At 45.6% G+C, this 27,253-nt stretch overlaps 1 protein-coding gene across 1 annotated transcript in view; it reads right to left on the bottom strand.

Annotated features, from left to right (window-relative positions):
• Positions 1 to 27,253, bottom strand: part of LOC110534570 (zeta-sarcoglycan-like) — a 316,878-nt gene that overhangs the window by 20,489 nt on the left and 269,136 nt on the right. Inside the window, exons 6-7 of the mRNA XM_036953988.1 lie at positions 23,386 to 23,458; positions 5,747 to 5,870 (exon numbers count right to left, since the gene is read on the bottom strand). Coding sequence (XP_036809883.1) covers positions 5,747 to 5,870; positions 23,386 to 23,458 — 197 coding nt within the window. The remainder of the gene's footprint in view (positions 1 to 5,746; positions 5,871 to 23,385; positions 23,459 to 27,253) is intronic.

Below are 27,253 nucleotides of genomic sequence, written 5' to 3'. Positions count from 1 at the left end.
GATTGCCGTGCCCCACTCACGAGCCCGTCCAGTAAGGAGAGATATGACGTAGGCGATACGAGCAGTGCTCCTGGAGTAAGTGTTGGGCTGGAGAGAAAACACAATATCACACTGGGTGAGGAACGAGCGGCATTCAGTGGGCTCCCCAGAGTAACACGGCGGGTTATTGATTCTGGGCTCCGGAGATTCGAAAGCCCTGGAAGTGGCCGGTGGATCGAGGCGGAGATGGTGAACCTGTTCTGTGAGGTTGGAGACTTGGGCGGCCAGGGTCTCAACGGCATGTCGAGCAGCAGACAATTCCTGCTCGTGTCTGCCTAGCATCGCTCCCTGGATCTCGACGGCTGAGTGGAGAGGATCCGAAGTCGCTGGGTCCATTCTTGGTCGGATTCTTCTGTCAGGTGCGTGAATGAGGACCCAAAAGCGAATTAACAAAACAGAGTTTCTTTAATGACGAAACACATGTAGGCTCAGATGGACAGGCAGATTCCGACAGGACAGGACAAGGTTGCAGCAAACACGACGATAGTCTGGTTCAGGCATGAGAAACACAAACGAGAATCCGACAAAGACAGAAGCAGGAACAGAGAGAGATATAGAGACCTAATCAGAGGGAAAAAGGGAACAGGTGGGAAAAGGGGTGAACGAGGTAGTTAGAGGAGACAAGGAACAGCTGGGGGAAGGAGGGTAAGAAAAGGTAACCTAATACGACCAGCAGAGGGAGACAGGGTGAAGAGAAAGAACAGGAACAAGACACAACATGACAATACATGACATCAAGGGTCATTTTGTCAAAAGTGGGGTTACAAGTTTATCAAATTTCAAAGCAGAATTACTTTCCCATTGTTCTTCAACTGTATTGTATGACATACCGTTTTCTATCTCTGAGTCTCTAATTTTATACAATGTAAAAAAAACACAATTTCAAATGTTGCTACATAAGACCGAATCGTGCCGGCCAGTCACAAATGTGGAACAAGTCAAGGGGTATGAATACTTTCTGAAGGGACTGTAGGGTACTCTAGTTATGTTGGTTGCCATTTTGACAGATTTTCCCATTATTTCTCCCATATCTCAACTACAGTCAGACTGTAGTTCTGTTCCCAAACACTAGAGAATACATTATCTGGGGACGTCTCAAATGGTGCCCTATTCCCTTTATAGTGTACTACTTTTGACCAGAGCTACTGTATGGCACCTGGTCAAAGGTAGTGCACCAAATAGGGAATAGGGTGACATCAAATCAAATGTTATTGGTCACATACATGTGTTTAGCAGATGTTATTGCGGGTGTAGCGAAATGCCTGTAAAAGCAAACTTTTGGGAGGCAGCCTGGATCTTTATTCAAACAAATTAGACATACTGTAAGACCATATATGGGTTACCCGTGCTAGTTTGTCACCTTAGCTTTGTGGTTACATGTGTATAGGTGTATTTAGTTGGGCCCTGGTTGAAAGTGCCATTACAGCTGCCTTCAATGTCTTACTGTAAAGTCAGAGAAAATATGGGTTGATCATGACAGATTTCAGTCAAATGTTGCATACTAGATATGAGAAGTAGGTTTCTACTCAGGTTTCAGAGTTGTGACTGATGATGAGTAGGTGGAGGAGAAAGAGGGAGAAGAGGAGGAAGAGGAGAAAGAGAAGGAACGGCTGGAGGAAGTGAGTTACCACCACTACAACAACAAACATAGTTGAGACAGGAAGCAGTTCTAAGCTTCCACTTCAGTGCAGCTTTAGCAGTGGCTAAAAGGCTAAGAAGCTCAGAATAACTCCCACTTAACCTACACTGCATTCTTTCTATTACTACTTAGCCATTCTCTAAATAGGTTGAATGAGGGCAATTGAACTTTACGATATTCCGCTCTTAAAGTTGAATGGCACTAATGTACAATAAAAAAAAGAGACAGTCAAAGGCTTTGGGCAATTGGAGGCTTCAAGATTTCATTTGAGTACCTGCCTGCTCTTTTCCGTTTACATGTGAGACATGGGGAGCTTAATGAGAGAGAGAATTCTATTGAAATTGAGAGAGAGAGACATGGAGAGCTGAGAGAGAGAGTTGAGAAAGGGAGAGTAAGGAGGCCTAGGGATGAGAGAGAGAGAGAGAGAGAGAGAGAGAGAGAGAAAGAGAGGAGGCCGCGGATGAGAGAGAGAGAGAGAGAGAGAGAGAGAGAGAGAGAGAGAGGGGAGGCCTCGGATGAGAGAGACCGGGAGAGTGAGTGAGAAATACAGAGAGAGAGAAAGAAATAGAGAGAGACAGAGAGATAAAGAGAGCGAGAGAAAGATAGAGTGAGTAGGCCTTGGGATGAGAGAAAGAGAGCGAGACAGACAGAGCGAGTGAGTAGGCCGCCGGGCCTAGAGGAGAGCGAGAGGACTCTGTCAAGTCTCATTCCCTCTGATTTTAATGGAAATCCCGGAGAAGGCGATAAGATGCTCCCGAATCGGGAACCCGAACCCATTTGGATTTAATTCCAGGCTCTCCAAAGTTTTTAAACTTGAATGTAGCTCCTTTAAGTGCCAGCTGCTGACAACATCGATTTCGCGTTAAGCCCCGGTGTCCGATGTGGTTTGCCTTCCCTTCCAAATTGACAGAGACATCTATTTTCTCCTCTTCTCCCTCTTCTTCTGTCAACGTCCTCCATCACACGAGGAATAATTGAGAATTAAAAAGACAGAGAGAGGAAAGTAGGAGCAGTAAATCTAATTGGCTCTGTTCCCCAACTTCCTCATAGAGACCCATAAGTTGTAATTTGTGTGGCCGCCAAGGCTGGACTGACGAGGGAGGAAGTCGATGCGGGACGAAGACAGGAAGGTCAGGACTTGTCACTGGGTGTCACGGCGCACAAAGACTGACAGAACTCCGTCACACTAAGGCTACAGCGAGGTCCATCTGTTTCACAACACCCCTCGTTGTGCGTCAAAGCCCGCGGTTTGCCGACAACACTTTGTGTCAAGTGTCTAGTGCTCGTCTTACACTCTCTATGATCGTCTCTTCTCCTCTTCAGGGCATTGTCCTACCTCTAATGGTAGACCCTAATGAAGACAGACAGATCTACCTCTATTGGTAGACCCTGATGAAGACAGACAGATCTACCTCTAATGGTAGACCCTGATGAAGACAGACAGATCTACCTCTATTGGTAGACCCTGATGAAGACAGACAGATCTACCTCTATTGGTAGACCCTGATGAAGACAGACAGATCTACCTCTAATGGTAGACCCTGATGAAGACAGACAGATCTACCTCAAATGGTAGACCCTGATGAAGACAGACAGACCCTAATGAAGACAGACAGATATACCTCTAATGGTAGACCCTGATGAAGACAGACAGACCCTGATGAAGACAGACAGACCCTGATGAAGACAGACAGACCCTGATGAAGACAGACAGACCCTGATGAAGACAGACAGACCCCGATAAAGACAGACAGACCCCGATGAAGACAGACAGACCCCGATGAAGACAGACAGACCCTGATGAAGACAGACAGACCCTGATGAAGACAGAGAGACCCTGATGAAGACAGACAGATTTACCTCTAATGGTAGACCCTGATGAAGACAGACAGACCCTGATGAAGACAGACAGACCCTGATGAAGACAGACAGACCCTGATGAAGACAGACAGACCCTGATGAAGACAGACAGACCCTGATGAAGACAGACAGACCGGGATGAAGACAGACAGACCCTGATGAAGTCAGACAGACCCTGATGAAGTCAGACAGACCCTGATGAAGACAGACAGACCCTGATGAAGACAGACAGACCCCGATGAAGACAGACAGACCCCGATGAAGACAGACAGACCCCTATGAAGTCAGACAGACCCCGATGAAGACAGACAGACCCCGATGAAGACAGACAGACCCTGATGAAAATAGACAGACCCTGATGAAGACAGACAGACCCTGATGAAGCCAGACAGACCCCGATGAAGACAGACAGACCCCGATGAAGACAGACAGACCCCGATGAAGACAGACAGACCCTGATGAAGTCAGACAGACCCTGATGAAGACAGACAGACCCCGATGAAGACAGACAGACCCTGATGAAGACAGACAGACCCTGATGAAGACAGACAGACCCTGATGAAGACAGACAGACCCTGATGAAGAGCTCTTGTCTTGTCTTGGCTCTTGTTTAGTTATTAAATGATGACATCTGAGCTCCTAGAGTGTGAGGTTCTCCTTTTCTTATTCAAGTCTTCTACTCCACTCCACTAAACAGGTGTTCTACTCCACTAGCCTAAACAGGTGTTCTACTCCACTAGCCTAAACAGGTGTTCTACTCCACTAGCCTAAACAGGTGTTCTACTCCACTAGCCTAAACAGGTGTTCTACTCCACTAGCCTAAACAGGTGTTCTACTCCACTAGCCTAAACAGGTGTTCTACTCCACTAGCCTAAACAGGTGTTCTACTCCACTAGCCTAAACAGGTGTTCTACTCCACTAGCCTAAACAGGTGTTCTACTCCACTAGCCTAAACAGGTGTTCTACTCCACTAGCCTAAACAGGTGTTCTACTCCACTAGCCTAAACAGGTGTTCTACTCCACTAAACAAGTCTTCTACTCCACTAGCCTAAACAGGTGTGCATTACTTTTGACTCCAGATCTACCTCTAAAGGTAGACAAGGTAGACATCTCCTATACAGGCAAGAGATGAAAAAGAAGAAGGGAAGAGGAGAAATAAGAAAAAAAATGCCTTTTTATAGTTAAGTGACGATATACAATGATCTATTACCGGGGATGTTGGAAGTTAATTAAATAGCGGGTGTAGTTACTAAAGCCAGGCTGGAGGCCTGGAGCTGAAAGGAGAGCGGGACACATCTCAGGAACCAGCTAGTGTTCATTTAAAGGTGATCCTGTAACAGCAGGGAGCGGGACTCTGAAAGTCTGACAACGCATGAGTTGTTTAGGACCAATCACACAAACCAGTTCCACTTCAGCAGCGGCCATTGTGCTTAGCATGCAAACAACACGGAGGGGACATCATGGAGTTGGATAGAGGGTGCACTTCCTGAAGTAGAACTGGACATTGAAAAGACAGGATATGAGACCCTATCTAACTCTATGGGGGGACATTTACTTATCACACTGGCCTCTAACCTGTGACCTCTCACCTGCCCAGGATGCACTATCGGTCATAGCAACAAGGAAGTATAATAGAGATTGAAGTGGTGCTTTAGGAGTTAGGAGTAAGTTACCTTCTAAATGCCACTAAGATTTACTATGAGAGGAAAGGCTCTTCCCAAAACCATCCATCCCTCCCCCTGAAAAATGAGCTTTAAAAAGAAGAAGGCGACAAATAAGTCAGAACTTGCATAGTTATTTTTCCTCCTACTGTTCCATGCTATCAAACTATCACAGTCTTGGCGAACACTGCTTTTCTTTCCGAGTTAATTACAGAGCTAATGACAAGATCCGCTCCAGGGAAGTCTCGACAGCGTGCTGGGCCACAGACCGAAGAGCAGACAGACAGAGACAGAGAGACAGACAGATAACAGGCACCTCATCATGACTGCAGCGTTAATGAGGTCACATCTCTCCCCCAAATAAATGGAGAGGAGAACAAAGCTGGACAAGGTTGCGCTGATTGATGGAGCTCGTTAGGTTAATAAGACACTTAATGAACTCCTGCTACTAGCATCAGTATTGTAGCCCTCCTAAAACACACACACACACCCCAACAACACGCCCACCCCAACACACTCCAACCTGGCCCCCGTCCCCCCCTCTCACCTCTCCTTCTGACGACTGGAGCAACAGGTCTTTCCGGCAGGTGGCCTTGAAGTCGCCCACCCCGGCGTTGACCTCCACCCCTCTGGGAGCCTCCAGACTCAGGGTCCTGGTGGGAGACTCCAGCCTGCAGAGAACCAGACATCCAGGGATTCAATTAGACAACGAATCACTTTAGATTCAAAGCATGGGTGACTAGAAGGATCAATAATGAAAACATAGTGTACAATTAGAATGTAAGTCGCCGGTCGGACAAAATAACTGAACTGAAACTTCTTTTAAAGCAGCATTTCTTTAACCCTATTACACAGATCTAGCTGAGAGGATTTGATTGGACTGTGATGTGAAAGGGAGGGGGGACACTAAGTGATACACAGGCACATTAGTACACATATTTTCTCACTATTCCTCTCTCTCTCTGTCACACACAGACACACAGACACACACACACACACACACACACACACACACACACACACACACACACACACACACACACACACACACACACACAGAGATGGAAGCCTGGATGGGAAGTCTCCCTGTGGACTGAGCGGTCATCTGGTCCACTGGTCCATCAGGTTAGCTGGTGAAACAGGCCTCGGATAATTAACCACCTGACAGAAATGAATATATTGACTTAACGATCCCTCCTTCCAACCTCTCTGCAAAAAAAACCTCACAGCCTCTTTCTCTTACACAGTCAGAGTATCATACAATATCTATGAATAGCTCTGGTCCTTTCGGCCGTTTTAAAAGAGGAATTCAATCAGGTCATTGATTTTCTGTTGCTGCTCCGGCTGCTGTTCCGCCTGGTGATTCGGAGACGCCAAAAAAAAGAAAACATAAAAAGTTTCCATCCATCCAGAAAGCCAGGGCCTTGGTGGTGATTCTTTATATGAAAAGACACCCAGTCAGAGACTGTAGGTCTTATCGGTTCAGTTCATTGTCATGCAGGAGCCGCCTTCCTGCGTTCCTTCTCGCCGGCGAGGAGATCCGCCTTGACCTTCAACGCCGTCCGCCAAGGCTTGTTTTTTGAGGTGGACATATTGTTTATAACATGACAGAGATAGGCAACGAGAGAATGCATCAACACAGTTATCGTCTTCATTTGACAACTTCTAAAAGCTCAGGGGGGAACGGAGGGGGAGGTAATGTAATAATAGTTCTGGTGCATACACATTGTAAGGTAGTGAGGGAGGGTGTGACAGACAGAAACCATAGTCAGAAAAACTCAGAACTTTCTCCATGGAGGTTTCAGTCACAATATAAGTTAGATGTTTTCCAGGCGTATATAGCTTGACATTCACGTTGACCTTTCTCCTTTAATGGCCCTGATGCCGCATCGCCAAGTTACCGTTTGAGATCTGAACCCATGACCTTTTCGGTCAAAAAAAAAAACCCACATCACCCTTCTGTGTCGCCGGTCGGGGCGACATAAATCATTTAAAGTGTCAGAGAGCTGAGCGATACAAAGGTGTCGTCTGGCAGGAAGTGTGAGCCGACTTGAACGATGAGAAATGGTTGGAAAATGACATTTTCAAGCCTCTGTGACTTTTGTGACTACTTTTTTGAAATCCCCATCTCCAAGAGAAGTTATATCCCGTGCTAAACTCGCTCCATGAATCTCTCAGAGGAAAAGAACAGGTGAGAGCCTTCAACTGGGTTGTAAAAGTTAGAAAACTCACAACACTTGTCACAGAGAGACAGGTAAGGGGGATGACTCGGAACTATGGGTAACTGGAGTATATGGGTACATGGGGGGTGGGGGTTCTGATCACCGAAAAGTAAATGTTGCATTTCGTAAAACTCAGAGCACTTAAATACCGAATGCCAGTCAGGTGTAAAATAGTGTGTAGGCATGTGTGAGACTCTGCATGTGTGAGACTCTGTATGTGTGAGACTCTGTGTGTGTGAGACTCTGTGTGTGTGAGACTCTGTATGTGTGAGACTCTGTATGTGTGAGACTCTGTATGTGTGAGACTCTGTATGTGTGAGACTCTGTATGTGTGAGACTCTGTATGTGTGAGACTCTGTGTGTGTGAGACTCTGTATGTGTGAGACTCTGTATGTGTGAGACTCTGTATGTGTGAGACTCTGTATGTGTGAGACTCTGTATGTGTGAGACTCTGTATGTGTGAGACTCTGTATGTGTGAGACTCTGTATGTGTGAGACTCTGTATGTGTGAGACTCTGTATGTGTGAGACTCTGTGTGTGTGAGACTCTGTGTGTGTGAGACTCTGTATGTGTGAGACTCTGTATGTGTGAGACTCTGTATGTGTGAGACTCTGTATGTGTGAGACTCTGTGTGTGTGAGACTCTGTATGTGTGAGACTCTGTATGTGTGAGACTCTGTATGTGTGAGACTCTGTATGTGTGAGACTCTGTATGTGTGAGACTCTGTATGTGTGAGACTCTGTATGTGTGAGACTCTGTGTGTGTGAGACTCTGTGTGTGTGAGACTCTGTGTGTGTGAGACTCTGTATGTGTGAGACTCTGTATGTGTGAGACTCTGTATGTGTGAGACTCTGTATGTGTGAGACTCTGTATGTGTGAGACTCTGTATGTGTGAGACTCTGTATGTGTGAGACTCTGTATGTGTGAGACTCTGTATGTGTGAGACTCTGTATGCGTGAGACTCTGTATGCGTGAGACTCTGTATGTGTGAGACTCTGTATGTGTGAGACTCTGTATGTGTGAGACTCTGTATGTGTGAGACTCTGTATGTGTGAGACTGCATGTGTGAGACTCTGTATGCGTTAGACTCTGTATGCGTGAGACTCTGTATGCGTGAGACTCTGTATGCGTGAGACTCTGTATGCGTGAGACTCTGTATGCGTGAGACTCTGTATGCGTGAGACTCTGTATGCGTGAGACTCTGTATGCGTGAGACTCTGTATGTGTGAGACTCTGTATGTGTGAGACTCTGTATGTGTGAGACTCTGTATGTGTGAGACTCTGTATGTGTGAGACTGCATGTGTGAGACTCTGTATGCGTTAGACTCTGTATGCGTGAGACTCTGTATGCGTGAGACTCTGTATGCGTGAGACTCTGTATGCGTGAGACTCTGTATGTGTGAGACTCTGTATGTGTGAGACTCTGTATGTGTGAGACTCTGTATGTGTGAGACTCTGTATGTGTGAGACTCTGTATGTGTGAGACTCTGTATGCGTGAGACTCTGTATGCGTGAGACTCTGTATGCGTGAGACTCTGTATGCGTGAGACTCTGTATGCGTGAGACTCTGTATGCGTGAGACTCTGTATGCGTGAGACTCTGTATGCGTGAGACTCTGTATGTGTGAGACTCTGTATGTGTGAGACTCTGTATGTGTGAGACTCTGAGTGTGTGAGACTCTGCATGTGTGAGACTCTGTATGTGTGAGACTCTGTATGTGTGAGACTCTGTATGTGTGAGACTCTGTATGTGTGAGACTGCATGTGTGAGACTCTGCATGTGTGAGACTCTGTATGCGTGAGACTCTGCATGCGTGAGACTCTGTATGCGTGAGACTCTGTATGTGTGAGACTCTGTATGTGTGAGACTCTGTATGCGTGAGACTCTGTATGCGTGAGACTCTGTATGTGTGAGACTCTGTGTGTGTGAGACTCTGTGTGTGTGAGACTCTGTATGTGTGAGACTCTGTATGTGTGAGACTCTGTATGCGTGAGACTCTGTATGCGTGAGACTCTGTATGCGTGAGACTCTGTATGCGTGAGACTCTGTATGCGTGAGACTCTGTATGCGTGAGACTCTGTATGCGTGAGACTCTGTATGCGTGAGACTCTGTATGCGTGAGACTCTGTATGTGTGAGACTCTGTATGTGTGAGACTCTGCATGTGTGAGACTATGTATGTGTGTGACTCTGTATGTGTGAGACTGTATGTGTGAGACTCTGTATGTGTGAGACTCTGTATGTGTGAGACTCTGTATGTGTGAGACTCTGTATGTGTGAGACTCTGTATGTGTGAGACTCTGTATGTGTGAGACTCTGTATGTGTGAGACTCTGTATGTGTGAGACTCTGTATGTGTGAGACTCTGTGTGTGTGAGACTCTGTGTGTGTGAGACTCTGTATGTGTGAGACTCTGTATGTGTGAGACTCTGTATGTGTGAGACTCTGTATGTGTGAGACTCTGTATGTGTGAGACTCTGTATATGTGAGACTCTGTATGTGTGAGACTCTGTATGTGTGAGACTCTGTATGTGTGAGACTCTGTATGCGTGAGACTCTGTATGTGTGAGACTCTGTATGTGTGAGACTCTGTATGTGTGAGACTCTGTATGTGTGAGACTCTGTATGCGTGAGACTCTGTATGCGTGAGACTCTGTATGCGTGAGACTCTGTATGTGTGAGCCCGCAAGGCAAGAGCAGCAGCGAGGTCACCTGAAGGTGTTTCAAGGCTTCTCCGTCTTCACATTTACAAACTACTGCACCGTGATCCTGTTTGTAACCATGATCCATCCAGTACAACCTACTACTAACTACAGTAGATTCCCTGACAAATCTTTAGGTTGGGTCGAAATATGACAAAGAAAAAAAAAGACATTTGCGTCCTGCCCGTCTGCGGCTGTGAAATGCAGCCCGGGAAATTGCAAATGGCAGGGAGACCCTGGGAATTTGGGGATTTTAATTTCATGAAAATGTAATTTCATGGCTCCATGCATCCCATCGGTGATAATTAAATCAATAGTGAAAAGACTGGGGTCCGTCCTTTGTTTCTGCCCGGGTCGCTGACGTACCCGACGGATGTGTGTCAGAACTTTTTTGCGTGTATGAGGAAAGAGAAAGAGAGAAGAACAGAGAGAGAGAGAGACAACACATATACACCCTCAAAGTAGTAATCACTGAGCTCTTCAGTAAGGCCATTCTACTGCCAATGTTTGTCTATGGAGATTGCATGGCTGTGGACTGAACTTTATACACCTTTCAGCAACGGACTTGGCTGAAATAGCCAAATCCGCTACTTTGAAAGGGTTGTCTACATACTCGTGTATAAATAGTGTATACACACCCTCAAAGCAGTAGTTAAATACTATTTTATTACACAAAAGCTTCCAGTCAGTCTCTCGTCACATTTACATAAAACATCCTCATCTGGCTGTCCTAATATGGACCCCATACATATCATACTATGTCCTAATATGGACACCGTACCAATCAAATCCAGTACAAACCAGCAACTGAAACGCCAGGCTACGCTCTGAGAACAGCAGCTCTTACATGGCTAGCAACACAATCAGAACAAGGCACAAGCAGCTCTTTAACTTCCCATGGTGCACTGGGGCTCCCTGCTGAGAGTGTGAGTGGCTCAAAGCGGAGTGCCAGTAAAAGTGGCCTACCACAGACCGCTGTGAGAGGCTAACATGTCCCGGGGTGAAAACAAACAGATGTATTGAAGTGGAACTAGTAGGGTGAGAGTCAGAACAACAAGCTGATATGTGAGCAGCCAGACTTAGACACCTTTAGGGTTGGAAAATTGCGGTAACTTTCCCAAAATTCCCATGTTTTCCAGAAATCTCTGTGGAATATTTCTGGAAAACTTTATAATTTTGGGAAAGTTAGCAGACTATTTCATCCCTACACCTCGTTCAACAGAGACCAGCTAGGCTTTTAGGGCAGGTTCTCTGAACCTAGAGATTCTCTATTCCTTTTTAGTTCAGGAATAGGTTTAATCAGTGTCCGCTAAACTGGACCACATTAGACCAGGGGTTTGCAGCTACTAGGTGTACAGGCTTTTGTTCCTGCCCAGCATTAACAAACCTGATCCAAATAGTCAAATCACAAACAGCATGAACCATAATTAGTGTTTTAGGGCAGGGCCTGAACAAAAGTCTGCACAGCCATTACATCCAGTCAGTCATGTGGTCAGGAGAAACATATGCTTCATATTTAATGAGCTGGAAATACAAGTCTTTTTGAATTGGGTAAAAGAAAAATGAATCGAGAAATAATCTATATAATCTATATTTTATCTATATTTTATCTCCCATTTCATCCAAGCTTGATGGAATCTGTTGTACTACTGCATGCCACCCCTCTGAGCGACCATATGCTGACTCATACTGCCTCCTGCTAGGAGAAGAAACACCATTGTTCGTCTGCCTGAAATGCCTGTCAGGTAGTCTAAAAGTATTGATGAAAACACTTCCCTTAAAGACAAGATAAAAGAGAGGGAGAAAATGAGGACAGTAGGAAAAGAGAGGAAATGAGGAAAGGAGAGGAAAATAGGAAAGGAGAGGAAAATAGGAAAGGAGAGGAAAAGAGGAAAGGAGAGGAAAATAGGAAAGGAGAGGAAAGGAGGAAAGGAGAGGAAAGGAGAGGAAATGAGGAAAGGAGAGGATAGGAGAGGAAAGGAGGAAAGGAGAGGATAGGAGGAAAGGAGAGGATCACTTTTCTTGGAGAGGGACTGAAACGTCAGGCGCTTTTGAGGTGATGTGACATTTCAACAGAGAGAGAGACATGGGGGAGGGAGAAAGAGAGCGAAAGAGAGAGAGATAAAATGGGTAATACGAGCTAGCTCCTCACATTATTCTATCTGTGCTAGATGTGTGAGAGAGACAGAGAAACAGAGAGAGAGATGATGAGGGAGCTGTAACAATGTGACATATTGTTCCACATACAGTGTCATTGCCTCTTTCCCTGGTCTCACGTGGTGGAGGGGAAACATTCTCTCACTCAGCACAAAAAATAAAATGCTGGGTCAGATGTAAGGTATTTGTGAAGACAGCACAAGGCCTCTCTCCTCCTCCCAGTGGCAGTAACACCTGCAGTCCCAGGCTCAGTCCCAGGCTCAGTCCCAGGTTGAAGTGAAACGACACATAACGCCAGAAAGGCCGCTAGCTAAATCAGTGCAGGCTTCACAAGAAATCAATTGTTCAGGCTTCTGGGGCGCTCAGTCAATCTGGCCCATGCAGCCCACCACTGGAGTGAGTCTATACGCTATAGGAGACGATGGATAGGGTGGATATTCTGCGAGAGGAGAGGAAAGGAGAGGAAATGAGGAAAGGAGAGGATAGGAGAGGAAAGGAGGAAAGGAGAGGATAGGAGGAAAGGAGAGGATCATAAATCCACTTCCGGATTCATAGACCCACTTCCAGCTGAAGTGGTTGGTGGGTTAACAGGAGGTATTAAAACCACTCTGAAGCATTATAACTGGGGCCAGTAGGTTTAGGATAGTAAGGATAAGGGTGGATATTCTAGGGTGGATTTTCTGCTATGTGAGACTGGATTGGTATCCCCTCCTATCTGAAGTGGTTGTTTCACTTTCTAAAGTTATCAATAGCATGGCATTAAAACGAGGGTAGGAAGAACTCAGACATTCAGTTAGGAGTCTGCTCAAAACTTGAGATCTGTAGCAATTGGAGATTTGCCAGTGTATGCCTGTGAAACTCCAGTTAGGATTTGAGTCAATAACTAGGGCCCGAAGTTACTAACACCATGAACACTACTGCACACTGCCCTATCCCATCTGGACAAGAGGAATATCTATGTAAGAATGCTGTTCATTGACTACAGATCAGCATTCAACACCATAGTGCCCTCCAAGATCATCATTAAGCTGGAGGCCCTTGGTCTCAACCCTGCCCTGTGCAATTGGGTCCTGGACTTTCTGAAGGGCCGTCCCCAGGTGGTGAAGGTAGGAAACAAAATCTCCACTTCGCTGATCCTCAACACTGGGGCCCCACATGGGTGCCTGCTCAGCCCCCTCCTGTACTCCCTATTCGCCCATGACTGCATGGCCATGCACGCCTCCAACTCAAATCATCAAGTTCGCAAACGTTTGCAGCCGTTTGATTACCAACAACGATGAGACAGCCTACAGGGAGGAGGTGAGGGCCCTCGGAGTGTGGTGTCAGGAAAACAACCTCTCTCTCAACGTCAACAAAACAAAGGAGACGACCGTGAACTTAAGAGGGAGCATCCCCCCATCCACATCGACGGGACAGTAGTGGAAAGTTTTAAGTTCTTCTGCGTACACATCACCGACAAACAGAAATGGTCCACCCACGCAGACAGTGTGGTGAAGGAGCTCCTCTTCAACCTCAGGAGGCTGAAGAAATTTGGCTTGTCACCTAAAACCCTCACAAACTTTTACAAATGCACAATTGAGAGCACCCTGTCGGGCTTTTTCACCGCCTGGTACAGCAACTGTACCGCCATCAAACGTAAGGTTCGCCTGAGGGTAGTGAGGTCTGCACAACGCATCACTGGGGGCAAACTACCTGCCCTCCAGGACATCTACAGCACCAGACGTCACAGGAAGGCCAAAAAGATCATCAAGGACAACAACCACCCGAACGACTGCCTGTTCACCCCGCTACCATCCAGAAGGCGAGGTCAGTACAGGTGCATCGAAGCTGGGACCGAGACTGAAAAACAGCTTCTATCTCAAGGCCATCAGACTGTTAAACAGCCATCACTTACACAGAGGCTGCTGCCTACATACAGACTCAAATCAATGGCCACTTTAATAAATGGATCACCAGTCACTTTAAATAATGCCACTTTAATAATGTTTACATATCTTACATTACTCATCTCATATGTATTTGTATATACTGCTCATTCATATATTTATATATATATTCATATATGTACATATTCTTATTCAATCCCTTTACATTTGTGTGTATTAGGTAGTTGTTGTGGAATTGTTGGATTTCTTTTAGATATTACTGCATTGTCAGAACTAGAAGCACACGCCTTTCATTACACTCACATGAACATCTGCTAACCATGTGTATGTGACCAATAAAATGTGATTTGATTTGAGGCCTGTGATATATATATCCTTTTTAGTAAGGATTTACTCTCTGTATACAAAAGCTCATTTTACAGAACAACAATATTTTATTGTGTGACGATGGCTGCATTTACACAGGCAGCCCAATTCTGACCTTTTGCACAGTTATGAGCAAAGGAGCTGATCTGATTGGTCAAAATACCAATTAGTGAAAAAAGATCAGAATTGGAAGGTGGCCAATCCATTTAGATCCGACTGGCAGATCCAGGTGTTGCCAGTAAATCTAACAAAAGCCCCTGAAAGTCCCAGCTGGTGAGTGTTTTCAGAGTGTTAAAAAAATAAAAATGGTTGAAGACGATAATGATGTTTTGGTTGGAAGTAAAAGAAGAGGACAGGTGATTAGACTAAGCCGGAGCTTCTCTCAGTCACTACATCTCTACTGGAAGGCTACTGATGGCTCAATAAGTATCATTTAGATTTTTTTACCAGGAAGGCAGACGGACATCAATATGCCCGGGGCCTCGCGGGCCTCCAAACCGTCTACGCCCGTTGCCGCGGTTACGTCTGGAGGGTGTCGGCAGCTGTTGTGGCCGCTTAGAGAACAGAAGGTGTGTTTCGGCGGTGAGATAGTTTGATAATATCAGGTTTTTGGGGCCCGCAAATTTTTTTTTCAGTTTGAGTAAGACTAGGAGAAATGGCCAGAGGGTGTTTCGGTTTGAGACGAAAGAAAACAGAAACTGATACACAGATACACACACAGATTAACTACAAACATGTGTACACACACACACATGCAAATGTACTGTTTAAATTTCACTTATTTCCAATTGCCCCCTGAAGAAGTGTATAACCAAACATCAAATGAATTAGCTGCAGCTTGTTCCAACACATGCTTGAGGAGACTGGGAAACTCCCAGCTGGCTACACACTGTACTGTAAAGCCATTTATCTGGGCTGGACCGGACACATACAAACGGACCGTTTTAGAACACAGACAGTCTGCTTCACTCAGCTAAAATCTCCCACTCTGTCTATAAATTCCCCTTTCCAGAAGAGTGGTTCCTGTACAGGAAGAAGGCCCTCTGATGAGCTAGCACTAGGTGGAAGTTGGCCGCAGATACAGATCTGGGATCAGTTTCCTCTCTCCACATCAACACCTTAAAGTAACTGTCCAGTGTTTCCAGATATCCATGAAATATGACTTATAATTACAATATGAGTTAAATAGTTTTCCTTCCCAAAAGTTAAGTATGTTAAAAAGCAGCTTTTCTATGTTTGAATTGTGTGGGCGTACCCCAACAACAGAATGGTGTGGACGTATACAGGTCATTAAAAATATCCATGACAAGTAAACAGCTGATTGGCCAGCTGAGATTTTTTAAAGTGTTTTTTTAAGTGGGAGTTTTTCTTCTAATGTATGCTTTGGCCACAAATACAACTATAGGACAAAGGCGTGTCCGATCAACCCCAGGCAAAGGGGTTTTATTGACACCCCTGGGTGTGCGGAGAACCTGATGGTCCTAAATGGAGTATCATATCAGAGCAAGAAAGAGAGAAGGGCTCTAGCAGTGGTATTCACAGACTTTGCCAAGGCATTTGACTCAGTGGCACATGAACACTTAATCTGTGTCCTGAAGGAGAGGGGACTGGATAGCCATATAATCAGACTAATCAAGGACTCCTACGAGGAGGTGTGCACGAGAATAAAGGTGAAGGAAGGAACCTCACCACCAATCAAAATGAAAGTGGGAGTGAAACAGGGAGACCCAATGTCGCCCCTCCTCTTCAACATTGCGGTGGACCCTATGATTCACAAGCTCGAGCGCATGGGAGAGGGCTACAGGTTTGGGGGAGTAAGGTGACTACACTAGCATTCACTGATTACTTGGTGCTTATGAGCAGCTCTTTGGGGCAGGCATGCAACATAACATCCAAATATTGGAACATTTCTGTCAACTTTCTGGCCTGCACGTGCAGCCAAAAAAGTGCCATGGGGTCATGGTGAGACGCGGGGGTGGAGCATTCACAATCAATAACTGTCAGGCATGGACAATCGAAGGGGAAAAGCTACACCGGATTGACCCAGATAAATCAGAAAAATATCTGGGCATGAAAGTGAACCCCTGGCTGGGGATTTCAAAGCCGGATTTGAGAGGACAAATCCTCGAGTGGGTCAGCGGAATCAATCAAGCGCCACTACAACCCAGCCAAAGAGTAAGCGTACTAAACGCATATGCAGTCCCCCGAGTGATATATACGGTAAACCACGGGGACATCGGGGCAGTCGAACTAACTATCCTAGATGGGATAGTTAAAACAGCAGTGAGAAAGTGTCTGCACCTACCTCCGTCAACCTGTGACGGCCTGATCTATGCAGGAGCAAACACGGCAGCTTAGGCATTGTGAAGTTGGCAAAAATCATACCAGCAGTCCAGGCCTGAAGGTTATTTAACCTGGCAGTGTCATCAGAGCCACTGACGAGGGCGGTAACGGGATACACAATGCCACGGAGGGGATTTTCTAAACTGTGGATATGGGCAGTGTCATCAGACCCACTGACGAGGGCGGTAACGGGATACACAATGCCACGGGAGGAATTTTCTAAACTGTGGATATGGGCAGTGTCGTCAGACCCACTGACGAGGGCGGTAACGGGATACACAACGCCACAGGAGGAATTTTCTAAACTGTGGATACGGGCAGTGGGAGTCCCGGAGCAAACTCCGAACCTGGGAGAAAGCCTAGATGCTATGATGCCAGTCGGGGAAGATGGCTCAAGCACAAAGGGAGCAGAGGTGGAGACAAAAAAGCACAAGCAGCTGTGCAACAACCCCTCTAACTGGAGGTCGAAAGGATTGGAGGATTGGGAGGCGCTGCCAAGCCAAGGAAATGGAACTGGCAGGTTCCACCAAGACAAGATCAGCTACAGCTGGCTCGCAGATCCAGCAGACCTACAGCTGGCTCGCAGATCCAGCAGACCTACAGCTGGCTCGCAGATCCAGCAGACCTACAGCTGGCTCGCAGATCCAGCAGACCTACAGCTGGCTCGCAGATCCAGCAGACCTACAGCTGGCTCGCAGATCCAGCAGACCTACAGCTGGCTCGCAGATCCAGCAGACCTACAGCTGGCTCGCAGATCCAGCAGCGGTGCGATTTAAACAGCGACACTATGTAGCTGTGCTTAAACTGAGGGCAAACGTATATCCTACAAGGGAGACATTGGCTCGCGGGCGGAACAAAGTGGAAGCCGTATGCAGAAGGTTGGAAACAATATCACCCATACTAGGGCAATGCCCGGCAGTGAAGGCAGCCAGGCTGAGAAGTCACACTACTCGCCGAGGAAGCAGCGAAAGTGGGGTGGAAAGCTCTCCATCTGCTATAAGAGACCTGGGTGTCCAGCCTGCTGTAAAACTAACATGTCAGCAACCAGGCCACAGAGCATCATAACCTCTGGGTTCACAATGACACGGCTATATACAGAGGCTGGTACACGCATACACACCAAATTATTTACATAACCTAACTCTGTTCAGGCCTTTTCCTATGCCTGTAATGCCTCTTTCAGTGTAACTAATTAATGGTTGACGGAAGAGAATGTTAGAGAACGTCCTTGTTGCTCAATGTCCCGGTAAATCTGCCTGATAATGAATAAAAGGCGCTTTGGTTTTTGTCATCAAAGACCCAGATGGTTGTTCCTGTACATAGCCCACATACTAAAGAAATACAGCGCCGGCTGCGTTGACCTTAGCCAAGGATTTTCATTAACTTCCAACCCACCTGATCCGATGGACATTATTATTAAAATGGGCCACAAGAGTGAAGCGAATTGTCAAGCTTCCCACAGAACCAACTTCCGTTTCGAGCCAAACCTCCATGAAACTTTTCCTTACTTTCAGTCAAACTTGCGAAAAACTTTCCTAAAGAGACAAGTTCCGTTCAGAGAAACTTTCCTAAAGAGCCACGTTCACTTCAGAGAAACTTTCCCAAAGAGCCACGTTCACTTCAGAGAAACTTTCCCAAAGAGCCACGTTCACTTCAGAGAAACGTTCCTAAAGAGACAAGTTCACTTCAGAGAAACTTTCCCAAAGAGCCACATTCACTTCAGAGAAACTTTCCCAAAGAGCCACGTTCACTTCAGAGAAACTTTCCCAAAGAGCCATGTTCACTTCAGAGAAACTTTCCTAAAGAGCCATGTTCACTTCAGAGAAACTTTCCCAAAGAGCCACGTTCACTTCAGAGAAACTTTCCCAAAGAGCCACGTTCACTTCAGAGAAACTTTCCTAAAGAGCCATGTTCACTTCAGAGAAACTTTCCCAAAGAGCCATGTTCACTTCAGAGAAACTTTCCTAAAAAGCCATGTTCACTTCAGAGAAACTTTCCCAAAGAGCCATGTTCACTTCAGAGAAACTTTCCCAAAGAGCCATGTTCACTTCAGAGAAACTTTCCCAAAGAGCCACGTTCACTTCAGAGAAACTTTCCCAAAGAGCCATGTTCACTTCAGAGAAACTTTCCCAAAGAGCCATGTTCACTTCAGAGAAACTTTCCCAAAGAGCCACGTTCACTTCAGAGAAACTTTCCCAAAGAGCCATGTTCACTTCAGAGAAACTTTCCCAAAGAGCCAACTTAAATCTTTACCTCATGAGCATCACTGTACTGCACTGTGGCTTTGGAGGGAAGGTGGATATGTGGGGAAGATCTCTCCCAAAGCCCTTGACTGTGAGTGGGGTTGGAGTCCCTTTGACCGGGGGTAGGGTGGTAGAGTTGTAAGGGGGTACAGAGAGGGAAGAGCAGGATATCGACTGGACCTGTTCCTCTGTAGTTCTTTGGATGAGGCTTTAATTGAGTCTGGACCTCTGTGAACTCTATGGCTTCATCCCAAATGGACCCTATTCCTTATATAGTGCACAACTTTTGAATAGGGCCCACTACGACAAAAGTAGTGCACTATGTAGGGAAAAAGGTGTCATTTGGGACGTAGGCTGTGTCGACGTCCAACAGCTTGATCAATGCGCATCTGATTATGGAGCCAGTGTTAGCTAGTGGAATTAGCTGATTGCTGATGACATGCACTCTCTGTCTTCTGACTCTTGTTTGAGATGTTGTTCTCTTTAATCAAACTCCTGTCTCTCTACTCTCTCTCTCTTATTTTACCATCTGTCTCTACGGTCTCTCTCTCTCTCTCTTCTTTCACCTTCTGTCTCTCTCTCTCTTATTTTACCTTCTGTCTCTCCCTTTCTCTCTCTCCCTACTTTTACCGTCTGTCTCTCTACGGTCTCTCTCTCTTCTTTTACCGCCTGTCTCTCTCTCTCTCTTCTTTCACCTTCTGTCTCTACGGTCTCTCTCTCTCTCTTATTTTACCTTCTGTCTCTCTCTCTCTCCCTACTTTTACCGTCTGTCTCTCTACGGTCTCGCTCTCTCTCTCCCTACTTTTACCGTCTGTCTCTCTACGGTCTCTCTCTCTTTTTTTACCTTCTGTCTCTCTCGCTCTCTTCTTTTACCTTTTGTCTCTCTCTCTCTCCCTTCTTTTACCGCTGTCTCTCTACGGTCTCTCTCTCGTCTTTTACCTTCTGTCTCTCTCTCTCTCTTCTTTTACCTTCTCTCTCTCTCTCTTCTTTTACCTTCTGTCTCTCTCTCTCTTCTTTTACCTTCTGTCTCTCTCTCTCTCTTCTTTTACCTTCTGTCTCTCTCGCTCTCTTCTTTTACCTTCTGTCTCTCTCTCTCTTCTTTTACCTTCTGTCTCTCTCTCTCTCTTCTTTTACCTTCTGTCTCTCTCGCTCTCTTCTTTTACCTTCTGTCTCTCTCTCTCTCTCCCTTCTTTTACCGCCTGTCCGGGGTTAATCGAAAGGACTTTATCCCTGTTTTCCTGGGGTCCCCGTCAAGCAAACTGTGTCCAAACTTCTAAAAGAGTCTCTATAACTATTGGCGTGTCTATCCTGCTGCGTAGGCTTGTCTGCTTCCCAAATGACACACCATTCCCCTTGGTGCATTACCAGGACTCTAGAGCTCATAGGACTCTGGTCAAAAGTAGTGCAATTAATAGGGAGTAGGGTGCCATTTGGGATGTATTCTATGTTCATTTGTATTTTAGAGGGTTACACCATAACATACATCATTAGCCTCAAATAGACTCCATCAAGTCATTACACGTTTCATTTACTTTAACTGCAAAATCGGGGGACTTTTATAGAGAAAGGGGGTAGAGAACGAAAGAAGGGGGGGAGGGGGGCAAACGACCTCGGCCAAAAAGCGTATTTGATCAAAAAAAGAAAAGTAAAAAAGTGATACCAAATCTAAAAACAGAGGAAGAAGCCCTGGTCCAGATAATTAGCAGCGATTCACCTCGATCGCCTGTTAAGTAGAAGTCCTAATGAACACACTTATATTAAACAACTATAAAAAGGTGGGGATATGAACTTGATTCATTTCTATGTTTCCATTCTGCCGAACAAGTAATGAGTGAGAGACGAGGGAGTGAAATATGTAAAGCGTGTAATACCGAATTAACCCCCGACGCAGAGCGGAGAGAAAGGCCACGGCCGGTCAGTCAAAAATGCCTCACATTTCAGTTCACTCAGAGGTAAGGGATGAGATGAGAGTGCCACTCTGAAATTATTCATATGTGTCATGCATTCTGTGTGAGTGCGCATGTGTGTGTGTGTGTGTGTGTCAGAGAGAGAGTGAGAGAGTGAGAGTAAGACCGAGAGAGAGAGCTCCTGTGAAATGGGGGTCTGTTTCATTATGTCCATGCTTCGTGAGGAGAACAGTGTGTGCTGTGTTCAAATGTGTGTGCGCACGCGCGTGTCTGTGTGTGTCCGCACGCTCGTGTGTGTGTGTGTGTGTGTGTGTGTGTGTGGCAACTACCCGGTGTATTGTGGTTTTAGACGGAGAGAAATCAGGAGAAATTCAAAAGAGACTTCCCAACCAACACCTATATTACAGACAGAGGAAGAGGCCCAAAAGGCATCCTATTCCCTATAGCAAGTAGTGCACTATGTAGGGAATAGGGTGCCATTTGGGCTGCATCCAGAGAAGGTATAACAATATGATACATAAAACACACCCCTCTCCCACTATCTTATCCCTCCCTCCCTCCCACTATCTTTATCCCACCCACCCTCCCTCTCCCCCTCCCTCCCACTATCTTTATCCCACCCACCCTCCCTCTCCCCCTCCCTCCTTCTCTCCCTCTCCCCTTCTCTCCCTCCCCCCTCCCTCCCTCTCCCCTTCTCTCCCTCCCTCCCTCTCTCCCTCTCCCCTTCTCTCCCTCTCTCCCTCTCCCCTTCTCTCCCTCTCTCTCTCCCTCCCTCCCTCCCTCCCTCCCTCTCCCCTTCTCTCTCTCCCTCCCTCCCTCCCTCCCTCCCACTATCTTTATCCCACCCACTCTCTTTCCGCTAATCCACACATTTATATACTGCGCTGTATGCTAACGCTAGCGCTATGCTAGCCTGTCTGTCAGTCTCTCTGCCAATCCACGCATGTACTTACCGCTATGCTAGCTAGCCCGCAGGGCCCTTAGGCTATCGTTTTAAAGGATTATTGTTATGACGCACAATACAGACACTGATACGGAGCTGCTTGACTCTTCAATAAAGAGGATGTAAGTGTTATGGCCGGCAGTCAATGCGGCTGTCGGGCCAATGAGGCGAAAGGTATATAAATCCGTGAGATTTGATTGGCTGATGAGAGACCAGCGATCAAATACCTCTGCCATCAAACTGTGTTGAAGGGATTCACAATAAGAGTACACAGCTGTATTGAATTAAGAGGAGAATGACATGTTCACTTGCTATTGAAGTCTGTACCCAGACGGCGGCGTGAGGCGACACACCCCCAAGGCAACATCCAGGCCCACTGGCATCAACATTGTCAGTTGAAAACAATAGAAACCAAACTCTTTTTAGGCAAAGCCCACCTGTACAACAGTAGGGGAAACACTGTGTATGCCTTTCCACTTGTCCCTTTCTCAAGGATCCCTTCTGCCTTCTATACAATAACAAAATAGATATCAAATGAGATATCTGATCCTGGATCATTTTAGATCGGAGTGATTACATGGAAATGGGGATTGCTGATTATAGTTCTGATCGAGGATCAGGTCCCCCTTCTACATGTAATGTTATTCATGACGATCTGAAAGACAAAACTGATCCTAGAAACTCCACTCTGAGACCAGAGGAGGCTGTTGAGGGGAGGACGGATCATAATAATGGCTGGAACGGAGTGAATGGAATCATCAAACTATCTGTTTGATATGTTGGATACCATTTCACTTGTTCTGCTCCGGTCATTACCACGAGCCCCTCCTCCCCAATTAAGGTGCCACCAACCTCCTGTGGCTGAGACACTTAATGAATACAGACCCTGGTTCATTCTATCTATCAGCCATTGACTGAGAGGGCCAATGCAGTGTGCCCTCGCTGACCCTGTATACAGCATCTCATCTGATCCTTACCTGGGTTTAATGTAGATGACTGGAGTGTATGGAGGAGCAGCCTGGCCAGGACCGCCCTCTTAAAGAGCTGTATAACTGCACTGCACTACAGTCTCTACTGTACGCTCACATCAGGATGACCACGCCGCCAAGGCCGACGGGTTTTATAAAGTCAAGTCAAGGGCTCTCAAAACACTACTGGAATAAACAGGTATGGACACACACATAACACACACACACACACACATAACACACACACACATAACACACACACATGCCCTTTCTTTTAATGACTTTGGGGTATCTTCAAAGTAACAGTAAATTAGTGAGTCAGTGTGTGTGCTGTGTGTGTGTGTGTGTGTGTGTGTGTGTGTGTGTGTGTGTGTGTGTGTGTGTGTGTCCATCCATCTCCATGTGTGTGTCCATTTGTATGCGTGTGTGCGTGTGATTCCAGAATGCTTACTTGAGATCCTGGAAAGGTTCTGCTCTGATGTGGGATGTCTCTACTGAATGTCCGAAGACGACACCTTCGTTCCCTGAGAAAGACAATAGAAAGACAACAGAATAACAATATGAGGACAATAGAAAGACAATAGAATAACAACAGAATAACAATATGAGGACAATAGAAAGACAATAGAATAACAATATGAGGACAATAGAAAGACAATAGAAAGACAATAGAATAACAACATGAGGACAATAGAAAGACAATAGAAAGACAATAGAAAGACAACAGAAGGACTGTATGGGGACAATAGAAAGACAACAGAATAACAATATGAGGACAATAGAAAGACAATAGAAAGACAACAGAATAACAATATGAGGACAATAGAAAGACAATAGAATAACAACAGAATAACAATATGAGGACAATAGAAAGACAATAGAAAAACAATATGAGGACAATAGAAAGACAACAGAAGGACTGTATGGGGACAATAGAAGGATAATAGTTGTACAATATAAGGACAATAGAAGGACAGTATGAGGACAATATAATGACACTAGTAGTACAATAGAAGCCATAGAAGGACAATATTAGTACACTAGAAGGACAATAGGGCAAAAGAACACAGACAGTTGCTTTAAGAAACCACTACTAAAGGACATCAATAATAAGAAGAGACTTGCGTGGGCACGAGCAATGGACATTAGACCGGTGGAAATCTGTCCCTTGGTCTGATGAGTCCAAATTTGAGATTTTTGGTTCCCACCGCTGTGTCTTTGTGACGCAGAGTAGATGAATGGATGACCTCTGCATGTGCTGTTCCCACCGTGAAGCATGGAGGAGGAGGTGTGATGGTGTGGGGGTGCTTTGCTTGTGACACTGTCAGTGATTTATTTAGAATTCAAGGCACACTTAATCAGCATGGCTGCCACAGCATGCTGCAGTGATACGCCATCCCATTTGGTTTGCGCTTAGTGGGACTATCATTTGTTTTTCAACAGGACAATGACCCAACACACCTCCAGGCTGTGTAAAGGCTATTTTACCAAGAAGGAGAGTGATGGAGTGCTACATCAGATGACCTGGCCTCCACAATCACCTGACCTCAACCAAATTGAGATGGTTTGGGATGAGTCGGACCGCAGACTGAAGGAAAAGCAGCCAACAAGTGCTTAGCATATGTGGGAACTCCTTCAAGACTGTTGGAAAAGCATTCCAGGTGAAGCTGGTTGAGAGAATGCCAAGAATGTCCAAAGCTGTCATCAAGCCAAAGGGTGGCTACTTTGAAGAATATAAAATACATTTACTACATGATTCCATATGTGTTAGTTCATAGTTTTGATGTCTTCACTATTATTCTACAGTGTAAAAAACAAAGAAAAACTGTTGAATGAGTAGGTGTGTCTAAACTTTTGACCGGTACTGTATATAATGTAATTCAAGCCAGCTACGGTCCTGATTAGCCAGTCCTGTGTAAGATGACACTGATGATGCGAAGTCCTGTGATATTACAATATTCATGTGTGTGATACTGACACCACGTCTCAAATGTGTTACGTGAGAATTGTCCATTTGGAAAGGTACACACTGAGTAGACAAAACGTTATGAAGACCTTAATATTGAGTTGCCTTAAAGCCCTCAGAACAGCCTCAGTTCGTTGGATTTATGGACTCTACAAGGTGTCAAAAGCAGTCCACATGGACTCCAACGCTTCACACCGCTGTGTCAAGTTGTCTGGATGTCATTTAGGTGGTGGACCATTATTGATACACACAGGAAACTGTTGAGCATAAAGAAACCCAGCAGCGTTGCAGTTCTCCTACTACAGTAACCCGTTCAAAGGCACTTAAATATTTTGTCTTGCCCGTTCACGCTCTGAATTTCGCACATAGACAATCCATGTCTCAATTGTCTCAAGGCTAAAAAAAAAATCCTTCTTTAGCCTGTCTCCTCCTCTTCATCTACACTGATAGAAGTGGATTTAACAAGTGACATCAATACTGTTCCTAATGTTTTGTCCACTCAGTGTATGTTAGAAGTGTCAGGTTTCAAACTTTATTCGCCACGTGCCCAGGATACAACAGGTGTAAAACAGTACAGTGGAATTCTTAACTTTCCCAACAATGCAGATGATAATAGAAAATAGAATAGAAACATGTATCCAAAAATAACATCAGTCTAAGTAGCCCATGTTAGAACACATGGCAATGACATCATATCTCCCCACACTAAACAGAGATAGTATGAGTGATGTTCTTGCATGGAGCACATACAGAAACATCAGTTTCTTCTCTCCATCCCTCCCACCAACCCTCCCTCCTTCCTCCAACCCTCCCTCCTTCCTCCAACCCTCCCTCCATGCTTCCATTCTCCGGACGTGAGCGACGAAAGACAACATCAATCACCTTGCAGACCTCCGCCACTTTCTCTCCCTCCATCTCTCACTCTCACCCCCCCTTTCTTTCTTTCCTGGCTTTGTAATGGACAGATCTTTCCAATTACAGAGGGGAAAAGGAGGAGGATGGAGGAGGGGTGTCTGTTCGCCCACGACCCCCGACTGCTTCCACTTGACCTCCCCGCCGCCTCGTTTACCGGGAGAGACCACCGCGCCAGGAAAGCAAACAGAGATAGGCATGTGCTTTTTCTCTCTTAATCTTTCCTTCTCTCTCTCTCTCTCTCTCCTTCTCCCTCTCTCTCTCTCTCTCTCTCTCTCTCTCTTTCCTTTTTTCCCTACCTCTCTCTCTTAATTGTCTCTTCCGTCCCTCTCTCTCTCAGTCCCTGTCGCTCTATCTAATGCTGATGTCTGCATGTAGGCCACACACAACAACTGTCTGAGTTCTGCTCAACCCACTCACTAGCAGTCGCTGTGCATTGCTGCACACAGGCCCTTAGCACCATCACAATCTATCTGGTTGCTATGGGAGCACTGACCTGTGAATGGAGCCTTTTAGACTGGGTAAATCCACCCAACTGACCCGCATTTAACATATAACTGTACCTACAACTGCTTCAAACCCAACCTCAGTCCCGCAAGATTATTTTAGGCGTATGTGACACAGCTCACTTGCCAGGCATGGACTCAACAATTCTGCTCCCTATAGGCAATATCAAAACGCTCCAAAATATCCTAAGAAATAGGTTAAATCATCAGAGATTCTCACATGGCCCGTTATATTAGGCTATCGGTACTGCTCTGCCACATCAGCAAATAGTCTAGAAGTAGTTTGAAGAGAGCAGATTCTGAGAGACTTGCACTTTCTCTTGAGCTACGTTTTATAGACTACCTTTTAGGAGTGGGACGATTTTCAGACCGAGACAAATATGGGCGATCAATATATATTTCTAACCACATTTAGTAACCCATAGCCTAATCCTATTTAGGAAGTACATTTCCTTGGAAGGATAACGTGCCACGTGCTTCTCCGCCCATGTACAGACTATAGCCTACTCTATTTAATAGAGACCACAGGCGTACCTGATCTCACGCGTATGGCTACTGAACCTGAAGCAGCAGGACTGATGAGAGAGGAGACTTCTCTTTCTCTTGAGCTACGTTCTGCATACGTGATATAGCTTATCCTTTGGGAGGAGGATTTGCTGGCAGAGACAAATACATGGGTAATGGTTGGTTGAGCGCCCGTTATCAATAATGATTTCTTTCCGTTATCAATAATGATTTACAGACATTGTAGTAAAATATAGTCTAATCATATTTGATTTAATTTCCTTGAAAAGATAACTACCACTTGGTTCTCTGTTGATGCATAGGCAGTCTACTCTATATATACATTATTTGTGGGTAACGATTGAATTAAAATGGCCAAAAAATTGACAAAAGAAAATATCTTCTCTTTGAAGAGAGCAATTTCTCAAGCA

The sequence above is a fragment of the Oncorhynchus mykiss genome, chromosome 19 (assembly GCF_013265735.2).
Source record: "Oncorhynchus mykiss isolate Arlee chromosome 19, USDA_OmykA_1.1, whole genome shotgun sequence".
Taxonomy (NCBI): domain Eukaryota; kingdom Metazoa; phylum Chordata; class Actinopteri; order Salmoniformes; family Salmonidae; genus Oncorhynchus; species Oncorhynchus mykiss.
This window is presented reverse-complemented; position numbering and strand designations above follow the sequence as displayed.